This window comes from Artemia sp. Qi Xiang Cuo, chromosome 14 (assembly GCF_049724085.1).
Source record: "Artemia sp. Qi Xiang Cuo chromosome 14, ASM4972408v1, whole genome shotgun sequence".
Classification (NCBI taxonomy): Eukaryota; Metazoa; Arthropoda; class Branchiopoda; order Anostraca; family Artemiidae; genus Artemia; species Artemia sp. Qi Xiang Cuo.
In genome coordinates this window covers 34,756,572-34,782,272 of record NC_142807.1, presented here as the reverse complement: position 1 = coordinate 34,782,272, position 25,701 = coordinate 34,756,572, and the positions used below count along the sequence as shown (strand labels likewise).

The window sequence follows — 25,701 nt, the reverse complement described above, 5'->3', positions numbered from 1 at the left end:
CACACACACACACAAAACTTACACACACAAACACACGAAAACTCACACACACACGTCCAAACATAAACACACACAAAAACAGACCCACAAACACACACAAAAACAAAAAAACAAAATTAAAAAAGAACACAAAAAAAACTCTCAAACACAAGCAAAAAAACTTACACACACACACACACACAAAAAACTAAAACACACACACACCAAAAATTAAACACACACCCCAAAACATACAAACACACAAACTAACACACACAAAAAAAAACTTACAAATGCACGCTAAAACTTACATGCAACACAAAAACTTACACACACACACACACAAAACTTACACACACAAACACACGAAAACTCACACACACACCCCAAAACTTACACACACACAAAAACTTACACACACACACACACAAACTTACACATCAAAACAAAAAAACTCCCACAAACAAGCACAAACACATACACACACAAAAACTCAAAAAACTTAAATACACACACACGAAAACTCACACACACAAGTCAAAACTTACACACACAAAAACTGACACATGCACACGAAAAATTACACACACACACAAGAAAACTGACACACACACTCAAAAAATTACACACACACACACACACACACAAACTTACACACACACACACACACACACACACAAAAACTTACACAATCACATCAAAACTTACATTCACACAAAAACTTACATTCACACAAAAACATACACACACACAAACAAAAAAAACTAACACACACACACACACACACACACGAAAACTTACACACACACGCCAAAACTTACACACACACAAAAACTTACACACACACAAACACACACACAAAAACTTACACATGAACACAAAAAACTCACACACACACGCACAAAAAAATACAAAGACACACCAACACATTAAAAACAAACACAAACAAACTATAAAAGACAAACACAAACGGAAAAACAAACAAAAACACAAACATACACACAAAAACTCAAACACAAAAAAATACACACAAAAACAACCAAAACTTAAAAAACACCACAAATAAAAAAAAAAAAACAAACAAAAACAATCAAAAACAAACACAAAAAAAAAATAAACACACGCAATAGCATACACACACAAAAACTTACACACACACACAAAAAAACTTAGACACACAATCAAAAACTTAAATGAACAAAAAAAATTACATTCACACAAAAACTTACACACACACAAAAACTTACACACACGCACAAAAACTTACACACACGCACAAAAAATTAAAAACACAAACGAAAACTTACACACACAAGAAAAAAAGTACACACACACAAAAAAACTCACACACACACACACACAAGAACTTACACAACTAAACGAAAACTGACAACCACAAACAAACTAATACCCACACACACTAAAACATACACACACACTTAAAAACTAACACACACAATATATTAGACACACAAAAAATTACACACACACACACAATAAATCTTAAACACACACTCAAACAATAACATACAAACACACACACACTAAAACACCCACAAACAAATAAAAACAAACACAAACCCAAAAAAACTTACACACACAAGAAAACACTTACACACACACACACACAAAAACTAAACCACAAACACTAAAACAAACGCACAAACACAAACTGAAACACACACACAAAAAATTAAACACACACACACAAAAACTTACACACACACACACACTAAAAATTTCTCTCACTCAATAAAACTTACACACAAAAACGAAAAAAAATAAAAAAAAACACAAACTTACACACACACACACACACACAAAAACTTAATCATTCACATTAAAACTTAAATGAACACTAGAACTAAATTTCACACAAAAATTAACACAAAAGCGCGCAAACTAACATGCACACACAAAAACTGACACACACACACGAACACTTACGCACACACGCCAAAACTAACACACACACGCCCAAACTTACACACACACAAAAACATACACACACACACACACACACACACACAAAAACACAAAAAAACACAAACAAACACAAAAACAAAAAAACACACACACACACACACACACACAAACTTACACAAACACAAACAAACACACAAAAACTTACAAACACACACACAAAAACTTACATACACACACAAAAGCTTAGACACACAAAAACTTACACACACACACAAAAACTTACACACACACACAAAAACTTACACCCACATGCAAAAACTTACATTCACACAAAAACTAACATTCACACAAAAACTTAAACACACACAAAAACTTACACACACGCACAAAAACTTACACACACACACGAAAACTTACACACACACGCCAAAACGTACACACACACACAAAAACTCACACACACACACACACAAGAACTAACACATGTACACGAAAACTTACATGCACACACAAAACTTATACACACACACACGAAAACTTACACACACACGTCAAAACTTACACACACACAAAGCTTAGACACACAAAAACTTACACACACACACACACAAAAACTTACACCCACACGCAAAAACTTACACACACACACACAAAAACTTACACACACAAAAACATACACACACAAACACACACACAAAACTAACACACACTCTCAAAAACTTACACACACACACAAAAACTTACACCCACACACGAAAACATACGCACACACAAAAACTTACACACACGCACAAAAACTTACACACACACACACAAAAACTTAAACACACACACACACGAACACTAACACACACACACGAAAACTTACACACACGCAAAAACTTACACACGCACACAAAAACTTACACACACACACACACACACAAAAACTTACACATGCAAACGAAAACTTACATTCACATAAAAACTTACATGCACACAAAAACTTACACACACGCGCGAAAACTTACACGCACACACACAAAACTTACACACACACACACACACACACACACACACACACACACACACACACACACACACACACACACACACACACACACACACACACACACACACACACACACACACACACACAAACTTACACAACACACACACAAAACTTACACCCACACAAAAAAGCTTAGACACACAAAAACTTACACACACACACAAAAACTTACACCCACATGCAAAAACTTACATGCACACAAAAACTTACATGCACACAAAAACTTACACACACACACACACAAAACTTACACACACAAAAACTTACACACACACACAAAAACATACACACACACAAAAACTAACACACACACACACACACACAAAACTAACACATGCACAAGAAAACTTACATGCACGCAAAAACTTACACACACACACACACACGAAAACTTACACACACACACGTCAAAACTTACACACACAAAAGCTTAGACACACAAAAACTTACACACACACACACACAAAAACTTACACCCGCACGCAAAAACTTACACCCACACTCAAAAACTTACATGCACACAAAAAATTACATGTAAACAAAAACTTACACACACAATAAAACTTTCACACTCGCACAAAAACTTACACACACACACAAAAACTTACACACACACACGAAAACTTACGCACACACACACACACACACAAAAAACTTACACATGCACACGAAAACTTACATGCACATAAAAACTTACATGCACACAAAAACTAACACACACGCACAAAATCTAACACGCACACACAAACACTAACACACACACACACTAAAACTTACACACACACACGAAAACTTACACACACACAAAAACTTAAACACACGCAAAAAAACTTACACACACACACGAAAACTTACACACACACACAAAAACTGACACACACACAAAAACTTACACACACACACAAAAAAACTAACACAAGCACACGAAAACTTACATGCACACAAAAACTTACATGCACACAAAAACTTACACACACACACACACACACACACACACACATACACACACACACACACGAAAACTAACACACACACGCAAAAACTTACACACAAAAAAACAATCACACACACACAAACACACAAAAAAAAAATTACACATGCAAACGAAAACTTAAATTAACAAAAAAAATTACACACACACACACACACACACACACAAAACTCTCACTCAAAAAAACAAAAACTAAAAAATTCACACTAAAAATTACACTCACACAAAAACTTACACACACACACACACACAAAAACTAACACAAGAACACAAAAAAAACACACACACACACTCAAAAAAACTTACACACACACACACACACACACACACACACACACAAAACTCACACACACACACGAAAACTCACACACACACGCCAAAACTTACACACACACACACACACACACACACAAACTTACACACACACACACAAAAAAAATAACAAACAAAAAAAAACAAACACAAACTTACAAACACACACAAAAACTTACACCAACACACAAAAGCTTATACACACAAAAACTTACACACACACACAAAAACTTACACACAAGAACGAAAACTTACGCACACACACACACATGCACACAAAAACTTACACACACAAAACTTACACACACGCACAAAAACTTACGCACACACACACAAAAACTTACACACACACACACACACACACACACACACACACACACAAAAACTAACACAACAAAACTAAAAATAACACTCCCACAAAACTTACACACACACACACACGAAAACTTACACACACACAATACAAAAATAACACACACAAAAGATAATACAAATAAAAAATTAGACAAACAAACACAAAAAAACTTAAACCCGCACGCAAAAACTTACACCCACAAGCAAACACTTACATGCACAAAAAAACTTACATTCACACAAAAACTTACACTCACACAAAAACTTACACAAACGCACAAAAAATTACACACACACACAAAAACTTACACACACAAATGAAAACTAGTACACACACACACACGAAAACTTATGCACACACAAACATACATACAACACACACATACACACAAAAACTTACACATGCACACAAAAACTTACATGCACACAAAAACTTACACACACGCACACAAAACTTACACACACACACAAAAACTTACACACACACACAAAAACTTACACACACACACACACACAAACACTTACACACACACACACGAAAACTCACACACACACACGAAAACTTACACACACACACCAAAACTTACACACACACACACACACAGAAACTTACACACACACACACACAAAAACTTACACACACACACGAAAACTTACATGCACACAAAACTTACACACACGCACAAACTTACACACACACACAAAAACAAACACAAAAAAAAAAAAAAAAAAACACACAAAAAAACAAACACACACACGAAAACTTACACACACACACCAAAACTTACACACACACACAAAACTTACACACACACACAAAAACTTACACACACATGCACACAAAAACTTACACACACACACACAAACTTACACACACACACACACAAACTTACACACACACACAAACACACACACACTTACACACACACACACACAAAAACTCACACACGCACACACAGAAAACTTACACACACACACAAAACTTACACACACACACACACACACACCCACACACACACACAACAACTGACACACACACAAAAACTTACACACACACACAAAACTTACACACACACACACACACACACACAAACTTACACACACGCACACACACAAAACTTACACACACACGCAAAAACTTACACACATGCACACAAAAACTTACATGCACACACAAAACTTACACACACACACAAAACTTACACACACACACACAAAACTTACACACACACACAAAAACTTACACACACACACACAAAACTTACACACACACACACACACACACACACACACACACAAAAAACTTACACATGCACACAAAAACTTACATGACACACAAAAACTTACACACACACAAAAACTTACACACACACGCACAAAAACTTACACACACACACACAAAAACTTACACACACACACACACAACACACACACACACACACACACACACACTTACACATGCACACGAAAACTTACATGCACACAAAAACTTACACACACACACACACACACGAACAAATACACACAAACACTACAACACAAAAACACACAAAAGAGAAGAAAAAAACAAAAATAACCCAAAACAAACACAAACTTACACACACACGCAAAAACTTACATGCACACAAAAACTTACATGCACACAAAAACTTACACACACAAAAACTAAAACACACGCACAAAAACTTACACACACACAAAAAAAAAACACACACACCCCCCAACACGTACCCACACACACGAAAACTTACACACACACGCAAAAACTTACACACACACAAAAACTTACACACTTACCATATCGCAGTTACATTGTCTTAATTTTTCAAATTTCATTTTGAATTTCTGTCGTGAAATGCAAGAGTTGGAATATTTCAGTAGTGACTTGTGGTGCTTTACCTTCTCACAGTTACATTCTCTTGATTTTTCGAAGTTCATTTTGAATTTCTGTCATGAAATGCAAGAGTTGGAAAATTGGGGTCTTAGTCCACCAGCCCGAATGGTGGAAATCCACTAGCTCAGTATTGGGGTCCCAGTCCACCAGCCTGAACGGTGGAAATTCACTAGCTCAGAATTGGGGTCTTAGTCCACCAGCCTGAATGGTGGAAATCCACTAGCTCAATATTGGGGTCTCAGTCCACCAGTCTGAATGGTGGAAATTCACTGTTTAAGTTAGGTTAGGTTAACTTATCATGAGCGCTCATGATAAGTTAACCTAACCTTTTCCGGCAGTATGGTTAGGTTAGGCTAGATTAAGTTAGGTTAGGTTAAGTTAGGTTAGGTTAGCCCATGTACGCTTCACTTAGGTTAGCTTAGGTTAGGTGAGAGACAGGCAAAAAGTTAGGTGTATGATTAGGTTAGGTTAGGTTAGATTAATTTAGGTTAAGTTAAGTTAGGCTAGGTTAGCCTAACCTAACTTAACCTAACCTAACTTAATCTAACCTAACCTAATCAGACATCTAACTTTTTGCCTGTCTCTCCCCTAACCTAAGCTAACCTAAGTGAAGCGTACATGGGCTAACCTAACCTAACCTAACTTAATCTAGCCTAACCTAACCATACTCGCCGAAAAAGGTTAGGTTAACTTATCATGAACGCTCATGATAAGTTAACCTAACCTAACTTAAACAGTGAATTTCCATCATTCAGACTGGTGGACTGAGACCCCAATATTGAGCTAGTGGATTTCCACCATTCAGGCTGGTGGACTAAGACCCCAATTCTGAGCTAGTGAATTTCCACCGTTCAGGCTGGTGGACTGGGACCCCAATACTGAGCTAGTGGATTTCCACCATTCGGGCTGGTGGACTAAGACCCCAATTGTCCAACTCTTGCATTTCATGACAGAAATTCAAAATGAACTTCTAAAAATCAAGAGAATGTAACTGTGAGAAGGCAAAGCACAACAAGTCACTACTGAAATATTCCAACTCTTGCATTTCACGACAGAAATTCAAAATAAAATTTGAAAAATTAAGAAACTGTAACTGCGATATGGTAAGTGTGTAAGTTTTTGTGTGTACGTAAGTTTTGGTGTGTGTATGTGTAAGTTTTCTTGTGTGTACGTAAGTTTTCGTGTGTGTGTGTAAGTTTTTGTGTGTGTGTGTCATATTTTGTGAGTGTGTTTTTTTTTTTGTGTGTGTATTTGTTTTTTTTATTTTTTTTGTTTGTTTGCATTTATGTTTGTGCGTGTTTTTCTTTTTTTTTGTGTGTGTGTGTGTAAGTTTGTGTTTGTCTTAGCTTTTGTGTGTGTAAGTTTTGTCGTGTATGTGTGTAAGTTTTCGTGTGTGTGTGTGTGTGTGTAAGTTTTTGTGTGCATGTAAGTTTTCGTGTGCATGTGTTATGTGTGTGTGTGTGTGTGTGTGTATGTAAGTTTTTGTGTGTGTGTAAGTTTTTGTGTGTGTGTGTAAGTTTTTGTGAGTGTGTGTAAGTTTTTGTGTGTGTGTAAGTTTTTGTGTGCATGTAAGTTTTTGTGTGCATGTGTAAGTTTTTTGTGTGTATGTGTGTGTGTGTGCGTAAGTTTTCGTGTGTGTGTGTAAGTTTTGTGTGTGTGTGTGTAAGTTTTTGTGCGTGTGTGTAAGTTTTAGTGTGTGTGTAAGTTTTTGTGTACATGTAAGTTTTTGTGTGAATGTAAGTTTTGGCGTGTGGGTGTTAGTTTTTGTGTGTGGGTGTAAGTTTTTGTGTGTGTGTGTGTGTAAGTTTGTATTTGTCTTATCTTTTGTGTGTGTATGTTTTATAGTGTGTGTGTGTAACTTTTAGTGTCGGTGTGTGTTTAAGTTTTTTGTGTGCGACTATTTTTACGTTTGCCTGTGTAAGTTTTTGTGTGTGTGTGTGTGTGTGTATGTTTTTGTGTGTGTGTAAGTTTTTGTGTGTGTGTGTAAGTTTTTGGGCGTGTGTGTTATTTTTGTGTGTGTGTGTGTAAGTTTTTGTGTGCATGTGTGTGTGTGTGTGTGCGTAAGTTTTCGTGTTTGTGTGTAAGTTTTTGTGTGTGTGTGTAAGTTTTTGTGTGTCTAAGCTTTTGTGTGTGGGTGTAAGTTTTTGTGTGTGTTTGTAAGTTTGTGTGTGTTTGTGTGTGTGTGTAAGTTTTTGTGTGTGTGTGTGTAAGTTCGTGTTTGTGTGTGTTTGTGTCTAAGTTTTTGTGTGTGTAAGTTGTGGCATGTGTGTGTGAGTTTTCGTGTGTGTGTGTGTAAGTTTGTGTGTGTGTGTGTGTGTGTGTAAGTTTTTGTGTGTGTGTGTGTGTTTTTGTGTTCATGTGTAAGTTTTTGTGTGTGTGTGTGTGTGTGTGTAAGTTTTGTGTGTGTGTGTAAGTTTTGGCGTGTGTGTGTGAGTTTTCGTGTGTGTGTGTGTGTGTGTGTAAGTTTTGTGTGTGTGTGTGTGTGTGTATGTTTTTGTGTGCATGTAAGTTTTCGTGTGCATGTGTAAGTTTTGTGTGTGTGTGTGTAAGTTTTTGTGTGTGTGTGTGTGTGTGTGTGTAAGTTTGTGTGCGTGTGTGTGTAAGTTTTCGTGTGTGTGTGTGTGTGTGTGTGTGTGTGTAAGTTTTTGTGTGAATGTAAGTTTTTGTGTGAATGTAAGTTTTAGTTTGCATGTGTATTTTTTTGTGTGTGTGTGTGTGTGTGTGTAAGTTTGTGTGTGTGTGTATGTTGCGTCGTGCGGTTGTATTTTTGCGTGTGTGTGTGTGTTATACCATGTGTGTGTGTATTTGTTTGTGTGTGTGTGTGTAATATTTCGTGGTATAGATTTTTTGTTCGTTTTTTTTTTAGTTTGTGTTTGTGTGTGCGTGTCAGATTTTGTGAGTGTGTGTAATTTTTTGTGTGCATGTAAGTTTTTTTGTGCATGTAAGTTTTCGTGTGCATGTGTAAGTTTTTTGTGTGTGTGTGTGTGTGTGTGTGTGTGCGTAAGTTTTTGTGTGTGTGTGTAAGTTTTTGTGTGTGTGTATGTTTGTGTGAGTGTGTGTAAGTTTTAGTGTGTGTGTAAGTTTTTGTGTGGATGTAAGTTTTTGTGTGCATGTAAGTTTTTGTGTGTGTTTGTGTGTGTGTGTTTAAGTTTTTGTGTTTATTATTTTTTTTGTGTGTAAGTTTTGACGTTTGTTTGTTTTAGTTTTCGTGTGTGTGTGTGTGTGTGTGTAAGTTTTTGTGTGCATGTATGTTTTCGTGTGCATGTGTATGTTTTTGTGTGTGTGTAAGTTTTTTTTGTGTGTGTGTAAGTTTTTGTGTGTGTGTGTAAGTTTGTGTGCGTATGTGTTAGTTTTTGTTTGAATGTAAGTTTTTGCGTGTGGGTGTAAGTTTTTGTGTGTGTGTGTAAGTTTTTGTGTGTCTAAGCTTTTGTGTGTGGGTGTAAGTTTTTTGTGTGTGTGTGTAAGTTTGTGTGTGTTTGTGTGTGGGTGTAAGTTTTTGTGTGTGTGTAAGTTTTGGCGTGTGTGTGTAAGTTTTTGTGTGTGTGTATGTTTTCGTGTGTGTGTGTAAGTTTTTGTGTGTGCGTGTAAGTTTTTGAGCGTGTGTTTAAGTTTTTGTGTGTATGTAATTTTTTTTGTGCATGTAAGTTATCGTGTGCATGTGTAAGTTTTTGTGTGTGTGTGTGTCAGTTTTTGTGTGTGTGTCAGTATTTGCGTGTGTGTGTGTAAGTTTTTGTGTGTGTAAGTTTTCTGTGTGTGTGTGTGTGTGTAAGTTTTTGTGTGTGTAAGTTGTGTGCGTATGTTTTCGTGTGTGTGTGTAAGTTTTTTTGTGTGTGTGTGTAAGTTTTTGAGTGTGGGTGTAAGTTTTTTTGTGTGTGTGTGTGTTTAAGTTTTTGTGTGTGTAAGTTTTTGTGTATGTGTGTGTTTGATTTTTAGAGTGTGGGTGTTAGTTTTTGTGTGTGTGTGTGTGTAAGTTTTTTTGTGTGTAATCTCTTGTGTGTGTAAGTTTTTAAGTGTGTGTGTAAGTTTTAGTGTGTGTGTATATAAGTTTTTTTGTTAATGTAAGTTTTAGTGTGAATGTGTATGTTTGTGTGTGTGTGTGTGTGTGTGTGTAAGTTTGTGTGTGTGTGTGTAATTTTTTGAGTGTGTGTGTAAGTGTTCGTGTGTGTGTGTAATTTTTTGTGTGTGTTTGTTAGGTTTTTTGAGTGTTTGTTAGTTTTTGTGTGTGTGTAAGTTTGTGTGTGATTGTAAGTTTTTGTGTGCATGTAAGTTTTTGCGTGTGGGTGTAAGTTTTTGTGTGTGTGTGTAAGTTTTTGTGTGTCTAAGCTTTTGCGTGTGGATTTAAGTTTTTTGTTTGTGTGTGTAATTTTGTGTGTGTGTGTGTGTAAGTTTTTGTGTGTGTTAGTTTTTTGTGTGTGTGTGTGTAAGTTTGTGTGTGTGTGTGTGTAAGTTTTTGTGTGTGTAAGTTTTGTCGTGTGTGTGTAAGTTTTCGTGTGTGTGTGTGTGTAAGTTTTGTGTGTGTGTGTGTGTGTGTAAGTTTTTGTGCGTGTGTGTGTGTGTTTTTTTTGTGTTCTTGTGTTTGTTTTTGTGTCTGTTTTTGTGTGTTTTAGTTTTTGTGTGTTTGTTTTTTTTTGTGTGTGTTTTTGTGTTTTCGTGTGTGTGTGTGTGTGTGTGTAAGTTTTGTGTGTGTGTGTGTGTGTGTAAGTTTTTGTGTGCATGTAAGTTTTTGTGTGCATGTAAGTTTTGGTGTGGTTGTTTTTGTTTTTTTTTTTGTTTTTTTTTGTTTTTTGTTTGTGTGTGTGTGTGTGTGTGTGTATTTTTTTGCGTGTGTGTGTTAGTTTTCGTGTGTGTGTTTGTAAGTTTTCGTGTGCATGTGTTATTTTTTGTTTGTGTAAGTTTTGGCGTGTGTGTGTAAGTTTTCGTGTGTGTGTGTGTGTAAGTTTTGTGTGTGTGTGTGTGTGTTAGTTTTTGTGCGTGCGTGTGTGAGTTTTTTTGTGTTCATGTGTTAGTTTTTGTGTGTGTGTGTGTGTGTTAGTTTTTGTGTGTGTGTAAGTTTTGTAGGGTGTGTGTGAGTTTTCGTGTGTTTGTGTGTGTTATTTTTGTGTGTGTGTGTGTGTTTGTTAGTTTTTGTGTGAATGTAAGCTTTTGTGTGATTTTAAGTTTTAGTTTGCATGTGTTATTTTGTGTGTGTTTATGTGTAAGTTTTTGTGTTTGTAAGTTTTGGCGTGTGTGTGTGAGTTTTCGTGTGTGTGTGTGTAAGTTATGTGTGTGTGTGTGTGTGTAAGTTTTTGTGAGTGTGTGTGTGAGTTTTTTTTTGTGTTCTTGTGTAAGTTTTTGTGTGTGTGTGTGTGTGTGTGTGTATGTTTTTGTGTGTGTGTAAGTTTTGGTGTGTGTGTGTGAGTTTTCGTGTGTGTGTGTGTGTGTAAGTTTTGTGTGTGTGTGTGTGTAAGTTTTTTTGTTCTTGTTATTTTTTGTGTGCTTGTTAGTTTTCGTGTTCTTGTGTTTGTTTTTGTGTGTGTGTGTGTGTGTAAGTTTTTGTGTGTGTGTGTAAGTGTTGTAGTGTGTGTTTTAGTTTTGGCTTGTGAGTTTTAGTTTTATTGTGTGTTTGTGTGTAAGTTTTTGTGTTTGTTTTTGAGTTTTTGTGCGTGTGTGTAAGTTTTTGTGTGTGTGTAAGTTTTTGTGTGCATGTAAGTTTTTGTGTGCATGTAAGTTTTTGCGTGTGGGTCTAAGTTTTTGTGTGTGTGTGTGTAAGTTTTTGTGTGTCTAAGCTTTTGTGTGTGGATGTAAGTTTTTGTGTGTGTGTGTAAGTTTGTGTGTGTGTGTGTGTGTGTGTGTAAGTTTTTGTGTGTGTGTAAGTTTTTTTGTGTGTGTGTGTATACGTGTGTGTGTGTGTGTGTGTGTGTGTAAGTTTTGGTGTGTGTGTGTAAGTTTTCGTGTGTGTGTGTGTAAGTTTTGTGTGTGTGTGTAAGTTTGTGGGTGTGTGTGTGTGTGTGAGTTTTTTTTGTGTTCATGTGTAATTTTTTGTGTGTGTGTGTGTAAGTTTTTGTGTGTGGGTGTAAGTTTTTGTGTGTGTGTGTGTGTGTGTGTGTAAGTTTTTGTGTGTGTAAGTTTTTGTGTGTGTGTGTGTGTGTGTAAGTTTTTGTGGGTCTAAGTTTGTGTGTGTGTGTGCGTGTCAGTTTTTGTGTGTCTAAGCTTTTGTGTGTGTAAGTTTTGTCGTGTGTGTCTAAGTTTTCGTGTGTGTGTGTATAAGTTTTTGTGTGCATGTAAGTTTTCGTATGCATGTGTAAGTTTTTTTGTGTGTGTGTGTGTGTGTAAGTTTTTGTGTGTGTTTTTTATTTTTTGCGTTTTTTTGTTAGTTTTTTTGTGTGTGTGTAAGTTTTTTTGTGTGAGTGTAAGGTTTTGTGAGTGTGTGTTAGTTTTTGTGTGTGTGTAAGTTTTTGTGTGCATGTAAGTTTTTGTGTGCATGTAAGTTTTTGAGTGTGGGTGTAAGTTTTTGTGTGTGTGTGTAAGTTTTTGTGTGTCTAAGCTATTGTGTGTGGATATAAGTTTTTTGTGTGTTTGTGTAAGTTTGTGTGTGTGTGTGTGTGTGTGTTAGTTTTTGTGTGTGTAAGTTTTTGTGTGTGTGTGTGTAAGTTTGTGTGCGTGTGTGTGTGAGTTTTTGTGTGTGTTTGTTTTTTTGTGTGTGTGTTTGTTTTCGTGTGTGTGTGTGTGTTAGTTTTGTGTGTGTGTGTGTGTGTGTAAGTTTTTGTGCGTGTGTGTTTGAGTTTTTTTTGTGTTCATGTGTTAGTTTTTGTGTTTGTGTGTGTGTGTGTGTGTAAGGTTTTGTGTGTGTGTATTTTTTTCAGTTTGGGTGTTAGTTTTCGTTTGTTTTTTTGTGTGTGTGGTTTTTTTGTGTGTGTGTGTGTGTGTGTGTAATTTTTTTTGTTACTGTAATTTTTTGTGTGATTGTAATTTTTAGTGTGCCTGTTTCAGTTTTTTTGTGTGTGTGTTTGTTTGTGTGTGTGTGTGTGTGTGTGTGTGTGTAAGTTTTGGCGTGTGTGTGTAAGTTTTCGTGTGTGTGTGTGTAAGTGTTCGTGTGCTTGTTTTTTTTTTTGTGTGTGGTTGTTTTGGCGTGTGTGTGTTATTTTTTGTGTGTGTATGTGTAATTTTTTTTAGTGTGTGTGTGTGTAAGTTTTTTTGCATGTTTACGTGAGTTTTTTTTGTGTTCATGTGTTAGTTTTTGTGTGTGTGTGTGTGTGTGTGTGTAAGTTTGTGTGTGTGTGTGTATGTTTGGGCGTGTGTGTGTAAGTTTTGGTGTGTATGTGTGTGTAAGTTTTGTGTGTGTGTGTGTGTGTAAGTTTTTATCTGCATGTAAGTTTTTATCTGCATGTAAGTTTTTGTGTGCATGTGTAAGTTTTTGTGTGTGTATGTGTGTGTGTAAGTTTTTGTGTGTGTAAGTTTTGGAGTGCGTGTGTGAGTTTTCGTGTGTGTGTGTGTAAGTTATGTGTGTGTGTGTGTGCAAGTTTTTGTGAGTGTGTGTTTGAGTTTTTTTTTGTGTTCATGTGTAAGTTTTTGTGTGTTTGTGTGTTTTTGTGTGTGTTAGTTTTTGTGTGTGTGTAAGTTTTGGCGTGTGTGTGTGAGTTTTTGTGTGTGTGTGTGTGTGTAATTTTTGTGTGTGTGTTTGTGTGTAAGTTTTGTGTGCATGTAAGTTTTTGTGTGCATGTAAGTTTTCGTGTGCATGTGTAAGTTTTTGTGTGTGTGTGTGTGTGTAAGTTTTTGTGTGTGTGTGTATGTTTTGGGGTGTGTGTGTTAGTTTTGGCGTGTGTGTGTAAGTTTTCATGTGTGTGTTTGTGTAAGTTTTTGTGTGTGTGTGTAATTTTTTGTGCGTGTGTGTAAGTTTTTGTGTGTGTTTAAGTTTTTGTGTGCTTGAAAGTTTTTGTGTGCATGTAAGTTTTCGCGTGTGGGTCTAAGTTTTTGTGTGTGTGTGTGTGTAAGTTTTTGTGTGTCTAAGCTTTTGTGTGTGGATGTAAGTTTTTGTGTGTGTGTGTAAGTTTTTGTGTGTCTAAGCTTTTGTGTGTGGGTGTAAGTTTTTTTGTGTGTAAGTTTTTTTTGTGTGTGTGTGTATAATTTTGTGTGTGTGTGTGTGTGTGTGTTAGTTTTTTTGTGTGTAAGTTTTGGTGTGTGTGTGTTAGTTTTCGTGTGTGTGTGTGTAATTTTTGTGTGTGTGTGTGTGTTAAGTTTTTGTGTGTGTGTGTGTGAGTTTTTTTTGTGTTCATGTGTAAGTTTTTGTGTGTGTGTGTGTGTGTGTAATTTTTTGTGTGTGTGTAAGTTTTGGCGTGTGTGTGTGAGTTTTCGTGTGTGTGTTTAAGTTTTGTGTGTGTGTGTAAGTTTTTGTGTGCATGTAAGTTTTTGTCTGCATGTAAGTTTTCGTGTGTATGTGTAAGTTTTTGTGTGTGTGTGTGTGTGTGTAAGTTTTTGTGTGTTAGTGTAAGTTTTGGCGTGTGTGTGTAAGTTTTCGTGTGTGTGTGTAAGTTTTCGTGTGTGTGTGTAAGTTTTTGTGTGTGTGTGTCAGTTTGTGTGTGTGTGTAAGTTTTTGTGTGCATGTATGGGGACCGGGGGAGGACCTTTGGGGCCCAAGGAGGGCGTTTGGGGATCCGGGGCCCTTGAGGATTGGGTGGTCTTTAGGGAGCCCAGTGGACCTTTGGGGACCGGGGGAGGACCTTTGGGGGTCCGGGGGACCCTTGGGGGCCGGTTGGCCCTTTGGGAGCCCGGGGACCTTTGAGGACCAGGGAGGGCCTTTGGGGGTCTGAGGAGGGCGTTTGGGGGATAACATTTCGAAATTTTTACTTTTTAGTTTACTTTTTTTTTTGCGGCGCATCCCTGCGGCGCATCCTGCGGCGCTTTCCTGCATTGCCTCCCTGCGGCGCATCCCCTGCGGCGCTTTCCTGACCCGCGGCGCATCCCGGCGGCTCAGCCGGCGGCGCTTGCCTGGCCCCCGGCGCAGCCCGGCGGCGGTTGGCTGGGCCGGGGGCCCTTTGGGGGCCGGGGGCGGGCCTTGGGGGCACAGGGAGGGCCTTTGGGGCACAGGGAGGGCCTTTGGGGGTCCGGGGGGCAGTTGGGGGCCTGGGGGACATTTGGGGACCGGTGGAGGGCCTTTGGGACCCCGTTGGTCCTTTGGGAGCTCGATGGGCCTTTGGGGGGCCCGGTGATGGCCTTTGGGGGTCTGGGTGGGCCTTTGGGGGCGCCGGTGGCCCTTTGGGAGCTCGATGGGCCTTTGGGGGGCCCGGTGATGGCGATTGGGGGTCTGGGTGGGCCTTTGGGGGCGCCGGTGGCCCTTTGGGAGCTTGGGGGACCTTTGAGTACAGGGGGCTTCCTTCGGGGTTGGGGATAGGAGGATTGGAACTCTTTGGGGTTGGGGTAGAGGACCTCACAACACTGTTCAAATGGAACTTGTGTATTATAATGACCACACTCAAAACCTCTTCCAAAATCTCTTCAAAAATCTTCTTTTAAAATGTCTCTAACTGTTTCGCCGAAATAGTTCCACAACCTGTCTAAAACAGTTTCGCCCAAATAATCCCTAAACGTAATTTCAGCGTGTTCCTTTTGTTTTTGGCATCTCTGCGCTAATGCATTTCAAATTAATAAGAAACCTGATTCCCGCGCTAAAACAATTCATCGCTAAGATGTTTCTTGGAGAATTGTTTCCATGGCCTTTGGCTATTAATATCCTTTGGAGTTCGACCAAAAGAGTTGTTTCCGAGGCAAAGACATTAATGACTTGGATCTATTCCTGGAGAATCGTTTCTATGCGAAAATTTTTAAAGTCTGACAGATGATGTCATTGGTTGATTGATCTGTCAAGAAAGGGGAATTAATTTGTTGTTTCTAAGGGGAATTATTGATTCACGATAGGTGAATTGAGGTCGACAGCACAGGTGTTCCAAATTCCGGGAAACTCATAACATTTGCTGAGAGCGTGCCAAAAACACACCTGGAGAAAGAGGTCATTGACCGATTACGCAATCATTCTCCCTAGGGATTCCATGCCCATGTATGGTGTGCTGTCAGTATTCTATGCCCATATTTGGTGTGCTGTCAGTATTCTATGCCCATATTTGGTGTACTGTCACGAGTAACACCCCCCCTTCTACTGGCTTGACATTTTTATAGTAGAGATCGATGTGGGTATAATGTATCATTTTTTTTGTTGTTGTTGTTGTTTAGACCAGGGCACTTCGTATCGAAGGAGTTGTCGTAGGAACTTCGAAAAGGGCTCATTCGATTGAAAATAGAAAGGGCTGATGTCCTTTTTAATAGTCGAAAGTGATTTCCATTTGCCTTTATGTTTAAAAAGTAAATGTTGCCTTAAGATTAAATCAAAATGCACTGTGTTTATGCTAATTCCCAATAAGGCATCTCAGCAGTATCCCAAGAACGACTGAGGGTATTATGTTCAAACTTTCAGGGCTTCTTCTGCTCTTAAAATTTGACCAAATCAAAATAGCGTAAGTGCATCCAAGCTATCAAAGAAAGTAAACAAGTTTGTTTGCGAATGTTATCAAGTTTTCCATTTCAGGTCAACTAGAGGAGGTATGAAACAAAATTAAACACTATTATTTGTGTCCAGATTTTTATAAGGGTCTATGTTGTTAAATTTTGCTGAAAATTGTTTTCCATAATACAAACAGCAGGCCAAACTATAAATTCTTAAAAAAACGAAAGGATTTAAAGTATTATTTTCTTTTTCCCTAAAAAGACTGTGTAAATATAAAAAAAACAGATATTAATTAAAAAACTGTTTCCAAAAAATAAGTTTTTTCAAAGAAAAGTAAAAAACTCCATTAAACCAAAACTGAGCAAAATTAAAATCAAATAATCTACCAAGTGTGAAACTACCACAAATTAGCATCGATAAATAAATGAAACTTAAAAAGAACTGAAATTACAATAAATAGCTAAATCAAATTCAAAACCACCAAAAAGTAACACTAGTAGGGCGCAAAACCCCTATGCCTTCCCAAGGCCAAAAAATAATTTGCACTTTACTGACAAAAATACAAATGAATATGCAATGTCAGTTTAATATGCATGTACTGATATTTAGTAATCAAAATGTTAATATTATTAAGTTATAAAAGTAAAAACATTTATATTTTTTCAGTTAAGTGAAAATTATGTTCTGGCCTTGGGAAGGCATAGGGGTTTTGAGCCCAACTTATGTTAATTTCTGCTCGTTTTAAGTTTGACTCAGTTATTTATTGTTATTTTTGTTCGTTTTGGGTTTCATTTATTTATCGATGCTGATTTGTAGTAGTTTCCTGCTTGGTAGATTATCTAGAGCTTGTATAGAAACATATCTATAGGAATGAATTACATTTTTTTGCACAGTTAGCAGAGCACACTGAAGTTGAAGTAGCCTTAAATTTTGACTTAAAACGTTATATATTGACCACTTCTTTCAGAAAAGAATTTTGGAGGGTTATTCCCTGTTGATAGGAAAAGAGGGTCATGGTGCAGTTTAGTTTCTCCTTTAGTGTAGTGCGCAGGAGCCCAATGGTGAAGGTGCAGGTTTGCTTTCCCTTACAAAACAAATTATTTCAGCAGATGCAAAGAAGAAACCCCTTTGAGGCATTCTGAGGGACCCCAAGGTCCAATACTAGTATCAGATCCCGCAAGTGGCAGTTTATGCTCGTCAGGTTCTGGCTGTACTAGCCAAATGTGCCCCAGCTAAACGGCTTTTTAGCACGACAGGACTGATAGTGACTGTAAAAAGATCTATGGCTCCAGGCGGAGTGAACAAACTCACTTCTGTTACATCAATTGTAACTGAAGTGATGTAACCGCTGATTTAAAATTGTTGGTGTTGTTAAGCCATGGTATCTGATTTGTATACAGTGTTTTTTCGATGTTGTTATTTGTTTTGTTTTTTTTTCACTTCCTTTTCGTATGTATTTGATGAACAGGAGATGTTTGAACTTCAAACTTTGAAAGTTATACACACATTAGCCCAAATCATTAACAAGAAGGAAATGACTAAACAGGGGAGTTTATAGGAACAATGCGATGTTAAACATAAACACAACATAGGTTTCCCTGGGTCTAGTGGCTAAAAATGAGAATTCTACTTGGTCTGATCGACGGTGAACATAAACACTTTCCGCACGGCCCAAAAAATTCTTGTTTTGTCATATTGTTCTTGTATGTTTTTAGCCAACCATTTAAAAATCCTTACTAAAATCGAGGTTGAACGTGCTTGGTGAAGTGGAATTTTTATTATTATTTTTAATTAGAAAAATGGGCGCGCCGTGGCGCGCCGCCGGTCTAAAATCGGCGGCGTGCCGCCAAAAAATTTCGGCACGCCTGGCGGCGCGTCGCCGCCGATACTGAATCACACATTCGCCGCCGTCATTTCGGCGTGGCGCGGCTTCGGGGACTAGTTTTAAGTGAAAACTATTCAAAGCAGACTGTTGAATGAAATCCATGTAAAAGTTTGCCAAATAAGGAGACAAAACAGTGCCCATGGATAAACCCATGATTTGAAGGAAAGCAATTTTTCGGAATTGAAAATACGAGGAGAACTTGTTGCAAAGATGGACGAGGGTGATGATTTTATCAGTTTCCAAAACCTTGTTATTCGACCAAGCTGAATTCTCCTCAAAATTTCTTTTTAATGCTTATTCACAATTATGAACATCGCATGAAGTGTACGTAGAAACTGCATTAAAACTAGATAAGTTAGTTTTTTCTGTTGTACTTTGATTTTTTAACTTCTCAACATGATCTATGGAGTTTTTTTTATATAGGATTTCTAAGTGCTTAAACAAGGCTTAAAAATGGTGGCTAAAAAACTTCCTATACCCGTAGCTGGAAAACTATAACATGCTACAATAGGACGTAACGGAATATCTTTCTTATGGATTTTAGGCAGACCAAAAACTTTGGGGGTGAACAACCTTTGGGGTAAAATTGTCTTAACATTTGAGGGGTAATTAGTCTATTATCTTTTAAAATTACTAGTTCATTTTTCAATTTCTCTGTGTATTTGTCTGTGGGATCAATTTTTATTTCTTTGTAAATATTTTTATCCATTAAAAGGGTGTTAGCTTTTAATTCATAATCTGCAGAATTCATAATTACAGCTGTGTTTCCCTTGTAGTTTCGGAGGATTTGAATTTCTTCCTTTGAGTGAGTTGAAAGTGACAAAGATGGCCTATAATCAAGAATACTCTAAGAATGTATTTATATCTTTTGATAGAAGTATGAAGCTTGTGCTTCCAGACAAACCAAGTAAAATGGTGTAATTTTCATAGATATTGCTCTGCTTTTTGGGAACATTTTTACTTTTTCAAAAATTCTGCATATTCTCTTTAGCTGATAATTTTCGATACGTGTCTCTAAATTTGAGAATTTTTACATATTTGGTATCTGAATGAAAATTATACATTCGACTTAAGCATTCGTTAAATTCGTTAGTTTACATCATTTTGATTGAACTATCTATCTCACGCTTTCTTTTCTTTTTGTTTTACTTTTCAGGCAAAGCAGAATACGAGGCTAATATTGCACTGATTAATTCAGCATCGAACCAAATTATTACGCAGAATGATACAACGTTTACATGCGATGGATCCCCAAACACATTCCGAGTTTATTTTAAAGAAGTTGTCGAAGTAAAAGCCAAATGTCAATATATTGCTGCAGTTACGTTGAAAGGGCCAGATTCGTTTTATGGTTAGTATAGAAACTGATTGAAATTAGAAGATAGTGACATTGATCCATGAAATTTGAGAAAGCTTAGGTCATAAATAAAATTTGTGATCAGTCCTGCCTAGTGTGCAAAATGTAAGCTACCACACGGTAAGTTACCACTGGGTAAATTACCCAGTAATGTTAAGTTTTAGGTCAAGCTTAGTGGTAGGTTTTATAGGTGGTAAGTTTAAGTTTTTTATGAACAAAAATGTTTTCATTTGAAACAAACCTATCCCTAAGAGAGCTCCCACTTCACTAAAAATCTATCGTAAAAAAACTTCATTCATCAGATTCAATGCATGAGTCATAACCCTTCGAGCGTATGCTGATATCGCTCTGTCGGACTACCTCTTTGTCATTTCCTGCCTGAGTAAAAAAAAAAATAAAAAAAGGTAAGCGACGAGTCACTCAGTCTGAATAAATAAAACGCTCATAGCAGAAGCCAATTTAATTTAGTGAGTTTTTTATTTTTGACTCGAATTTTTTGACTGTCAATCTTTAACTATAGAAGAAATAATCAGTTAATTATATATCCGGCTATAATGTGGGTAGTAAGGCCTATTAATACAAAATATTCTCGTCCAATATCTTCTAATCTAGCATTGTGATGCTGACACAGCAGCAACTAATGCCCAAGCATAAATCTTTCCCATCACCCCACTAGATTCTGAATTATTTCTGGATGAAATGTCGTTTCTCTGAAACATCATTTCGTCAACAGTTACTGAAGATTATGAATATGATTTTTGAAAAAGGGGAGGTACCTAACGATTTCAAGAAAACCTTAATTAAACCACTGTATAAGAAAGGTGCTAAGAGTGAGTGTGGTAATTATCGAGGTATTAATCTGGTCTCTGCAGGTTGCAAATTACTTAATAATATGATACTTTTTAGACTGAGAGATGCTGTAGACAAATTTTTAAGAAAAGCAGAGTGCAGTTTTAGAAAAGATGGAGGATATGTCGACCAAATTTTCACTCTTAGGTTAATAATTGAGAAGTGCCTGAGTTGTCAAACACCTTTGGTCCTCAGTTTCATAGATTATGAGCAAGTGTTCGATTCTGTTAATAGAAGAGCTTTAGCAAAGGTCTTATCCTTGTATGGTATACCAAATAAATACCTTAAAGTGATTAGTGCTATGTACGAGAATAACACTGCTGCGGTTATGGTAGGAAATGAGGTTAGAAGATGGTTTTGTATTAAATCAGGAGTTAAGCAGGGTTGTGTTCTATCCCCCTTTATATGGATCATTTTGATGGATTTTGTCTTATGGAGCACAGGAAAGGCAATGGAAGAACACGCAATCCAATAGGGAGGAAAAGCTCTGCTGGACTTAGATTATGCTGATGATTATGCAACCTTGATGAAAATGTGAGCAAAATGAATGGGTTTTTAGAGGTTTTGCGAGTTCAGGGTGCTAGAATAGGTTTGAAAATTAATGTTAAGAATCCTAAGTCACTAAGGCTAGAAATAAGTGAAGATGATAAGGGGACGTTGGGTAACGAAACGATTGATCAAGTGGGCAGATTCACTTACCTTGGTAGTATTATGAGTAAAGACGGTGGGAGCAGTAAAGATGTTAAAATTAGAATAGCCAAGGCTCAGGGTGTTTTTACAGTTAAAAAAAAGTTTGGAAGAATAGGAGGATAAGTCTGCAAACCAGGTTTAGAATATTAGAAGCTACAGTGATGACGGTGGTGAAATATGGCTCTGAAGCATGGGCGCTCCGAAAAGCGGATGAAGATTTGCTAAATGTTTTCCAGAGAAATTGCCTGCGGATTGTTCTGGGTACTCGACTGAATGACCGTATTTCAAACGGTAGGCTGTACAAAAAGTGTGGTTCAATCCCGCTTTCTAGATCTATAATGAAAGAAAGGCTGAGATGGCTAGGGTACGTTGTGCAGATGAAGGATGACAGATTGCCGAAGATTGTCCTTTTCAACCAACCGTCTAGGGCTAAACAGAAAGCAGGTCGTCCTCGTCTTGGGTGCGAGGACATCATAAAGAAAGATTTAAAGGAAATGGGAAGTTCCTGGGAGGGTGTAAAAAGGGAGGCTTTAAATAGATTGGGATGGAGGAGGAGCGTGTGTAGCTATGTTGGCTTCAGGTAGCTTGGTGCTCTGGTGAGTTGTTAGTAGTAGTAGTAGGAACGTCGTTATAAGGAGGTTTCCACAAAATAAAATTCAATCTTTTCTTTGGAATCTTTGTTTTCAAATGGATACTTTTGCTGGCTTTTGCCAGTGTTTTGAATTTTTATCTTATTTTACGATCTTAGACAAGTCAGCCACAATGTCTTTAGTTGTTTTCCATGTCCTCTACCCGTCTCCCTCACTGTGTATGTTTATCAAATACGTTTCATGATGCATTGCATTTGTTAGTATCAGGTAAAAAAAACGGAAATTTGATTTGTTAAACTGCTATTGTTACCAGCTTTTATTCTGCTAGGTGCAAGGTAGCCTAGAAAAGTTTTCTTTTTTGTTGTTTTTTATTACGTAAGTTTTTTTTTTATAAAGGATATGCCATTTATGTATCAAAAAGGAAGATTTGGCATATAGGATTTTATGAATGTAAAATTATTGCAGCTTTTTCTTAAAACTAAGATTACATAATGGATAAAACCATGCGATTTCGAATAAATTGCACAGTTTAGCGCATGGATTCGAGCCAGAAAAAAGTCTAGCAAACCAAACTTACGTGTATCCAAAAATTGACCATAGAACAACAGGAAGCCTGCGACAAAGCTTGGGCTCGTCCATTTTATGCATGCAATATACCATTCGCTGTGGTCAAAAGTGAATATTTTGCAGAGGCAATAAGAGCTACAGATCCAGCTATGAAGGAAATTTCGGGTCACAAAGTGCGAATCAAGTAACTGGATGAATTCTTTGCTGAATGCGAGTAGAATAGATCTATGCAGTTTGCTTGCGCCCCCGTACAAACAGGTTTTTTCTAGTAGTTACAGGTCATCACACTCTTTGCCAGGGGAATGACGCGGTTTCAAAGTTCACTGCCTTTTTGGTGATAAGCTCAAAAAACCAGCACGTCTTGTTTCATAGTTATGCAATTATTTTTTTATATAATCAGGTTCAATATTTGTTTCTCCATCAGTAACTTGTAATGCTAAAATGTAATTAATTTAAAAAAAAAAACTCGATATAATTGTGATGATAAAATAATGGTTTCGCTTCAGGGGTTCATTAATAGAAGGACTAATTTTTATGAAAAGGGTAATTAATTCTTTAGTTTACGAGATTTGCGAATTTTTTTGCGAAAAGATATTTGCGTAGACGCTTACAAGGGACATTGCTAGAAAGTATTCAATAGCTTAATTGAAAAGTAACGATAGAATGACATTGTGACTTGACCTAGCTTTACCTCGCCGATGTGGTCTGTATAATACTTAATTAACGTTTGAAAAATATTGTAAATTTAAAAAGAAAGGGCTGAAAAGTGTTATGAGGGGGGGGGGGTGCATAGAGGAGTGAGGTGCACGAGGGTTCAGTTAAAGAGGATACAGTTGCACGGAGGGTTTCGGTTATACACGGGTTCAGTTACAAGGGGGGTTCAGTTGCACGGGGGGTATCCCTTTTTTTTTCGTAAATCGGGCTCCCTGTTTTCAAAATCCCTTTTTCTTCTGAGGCTTGGAGCATTTGGTGACTGGATATTAAACGTAATGAAATTAAGCACGGAGGTTCAGTTGTACAGGGGTTTCAGTTATACAGGGGTTCAGTTACATGGGGGTTCTTTGTGTTAAATAAGTAGTATTTGTATCTTTTAAAAGAGCTTTACGGGGATTGAGAGACTGTGGTTCATTTTTCCGTGTGATTTTTTTTTACTTGATGCTATTTAAATAGTTATTTTTTGTGTTAAATAAGTAGTTTTTGTATCTTTTAAAAGAGCTTTACGGGGATTGAGAGACTCAGTTGCCTAATTCCGTGTGATTTTTTTTTACTTGATGCAAATTAATTACGTATGTTGTGTTATAACGTAGGTGTTTTTGTATATTTTATCAATGCAGGACGGGGATGGATGGATTCTGTGTCATAAGTCCGCGTTATTTTTTTTTTACTTGCGTATCATTAAAAACTAAATATTTGTTTTATTTTATTATTTTTTTAAAATTTATTTTTTGAATGAATGGGATATTTATAGTCTGTTGACTAATTCCGTGTGATTTTTCTTTACTTGATGGTCATTAAAAACGAAATTTTTATGTTAAATAAGTAGTTTTTTTATCTTTTAACAGAGCTTTACGGGGATTGAGAGACTCAGTTGCCTAATTCCGTGTGATTTTTTTTTACGTGATGGTCATTAAAAACGAAATTTTTTTGTTAAATAAGTAGTTTTTTGTATCTTTTAAAAGAGCTTTAGGGGGATTGAGAGACTCAGTTGCCTAATTCCGTGTGATTTTTTCTTTAATTGATGGTCAATAAAATATAAATTTTTTTTTTACATAAGTATTTTTCGTATCTTTTAAAATAGATGTACGTGGATTGATAGACTCAGTTTCTTAATTAAATTTGTAATATCAGAAAATTTTTTTAAATAAAAAACGAAAATATCGTTATATTTTTGGATATTTATTTTCTTTTAAATTATATTTACGTATCTTTAGAGACTCAGTTGCATAATTCAGTGTGATTTTTCTTCTATTTTTAGTCATTAAAAACGAAATTTTTGTGTTAAATACGTAGTTGTTGTATCTTTTAAATGATCTTTACGGGGATTGAGAGACTCAGTTGCCTAATTCCGTGTGATTTTTCTTTACTTGATGGTCATTAAAAACGAAATTTTTGTGTTAAATAAGTAGTTATTGTAACTTTTAAATGATCTTTGCGGGGATTGAGAGACTCAGTAGCCTAATTCGGTGTGTTTTTTCTTTACGTGGTGGTCATTAAAATCGAAATTTGTGTGTTAATTAAGTTGTGTTGTATATTTTAAAAGAGATTTACGGGGATTGAGAGTCAGTTGCAAAATTACGTGTGATTTTTATGTAATTGCTTGTAATTAAAAAAGAAATTTTAGTGTTAAATAAGTAGTGGATTTATATATTAAAAGAGCTTTAAGGGGTTTGAGAGACTCAGTTGCCTGATTCCGTGTGATTTTTCTTTACTTGGTAGTCATTAAAAACGAAATTTTTGTGTTAAATAAGTAGTTTTTGTATCTTTTAAAAGAGCTTTACGGGGATTGAGAGACTCAGTTGCCAGATTCCGTGTGATTTTTCTTTACTTGGTTGTAAATAAAAACTAAATTTTTGTGTTAAATAAGTAGTTTTTGTATCTTTTAAAAGAGATTTAAAGGGTTTGAGAGACTCAGGTGCCTAATTACGTGTGTTTTTTAATTAATTGTTTGTCTTTAAAATAGAAATTTTTTTGTTAAATAAGTAGTTTTTCTATCTTTTAAAAGAGCTTTAAGTGGTTTGAGAGACTCAGTTGCCTGTTTACGTGAGGGTTTTGTGTAATTGGT

The 25,701-nt window shown here is 36.7% G+C and overlaps 1 protein-coding gene across 1 annotated transcript in view; it reads left to right on the top strand.

Annotated features, from left to right (window-relative positions):
• The window catches only part of LOC148944403 (BTB/POZ domain-containing protein 2-like), a 64,337-nt gene that overhangs the window by 23,754 nt on the left and 14,882 nt on the right, over positions 1 to 25,701 (top strand). Inside the window, exon 3 of the mRNA XM_089099720.1 lies at positions 20,023 to 20,217. Within this exon, the coding sequence (XP_088955846.1) occupies positions 20,023 to 20,217 (195 nt within the window). The remainder of the gene's footprint in view (positions 1 to 20,022; positions 20,218 to 25,701) is intronic.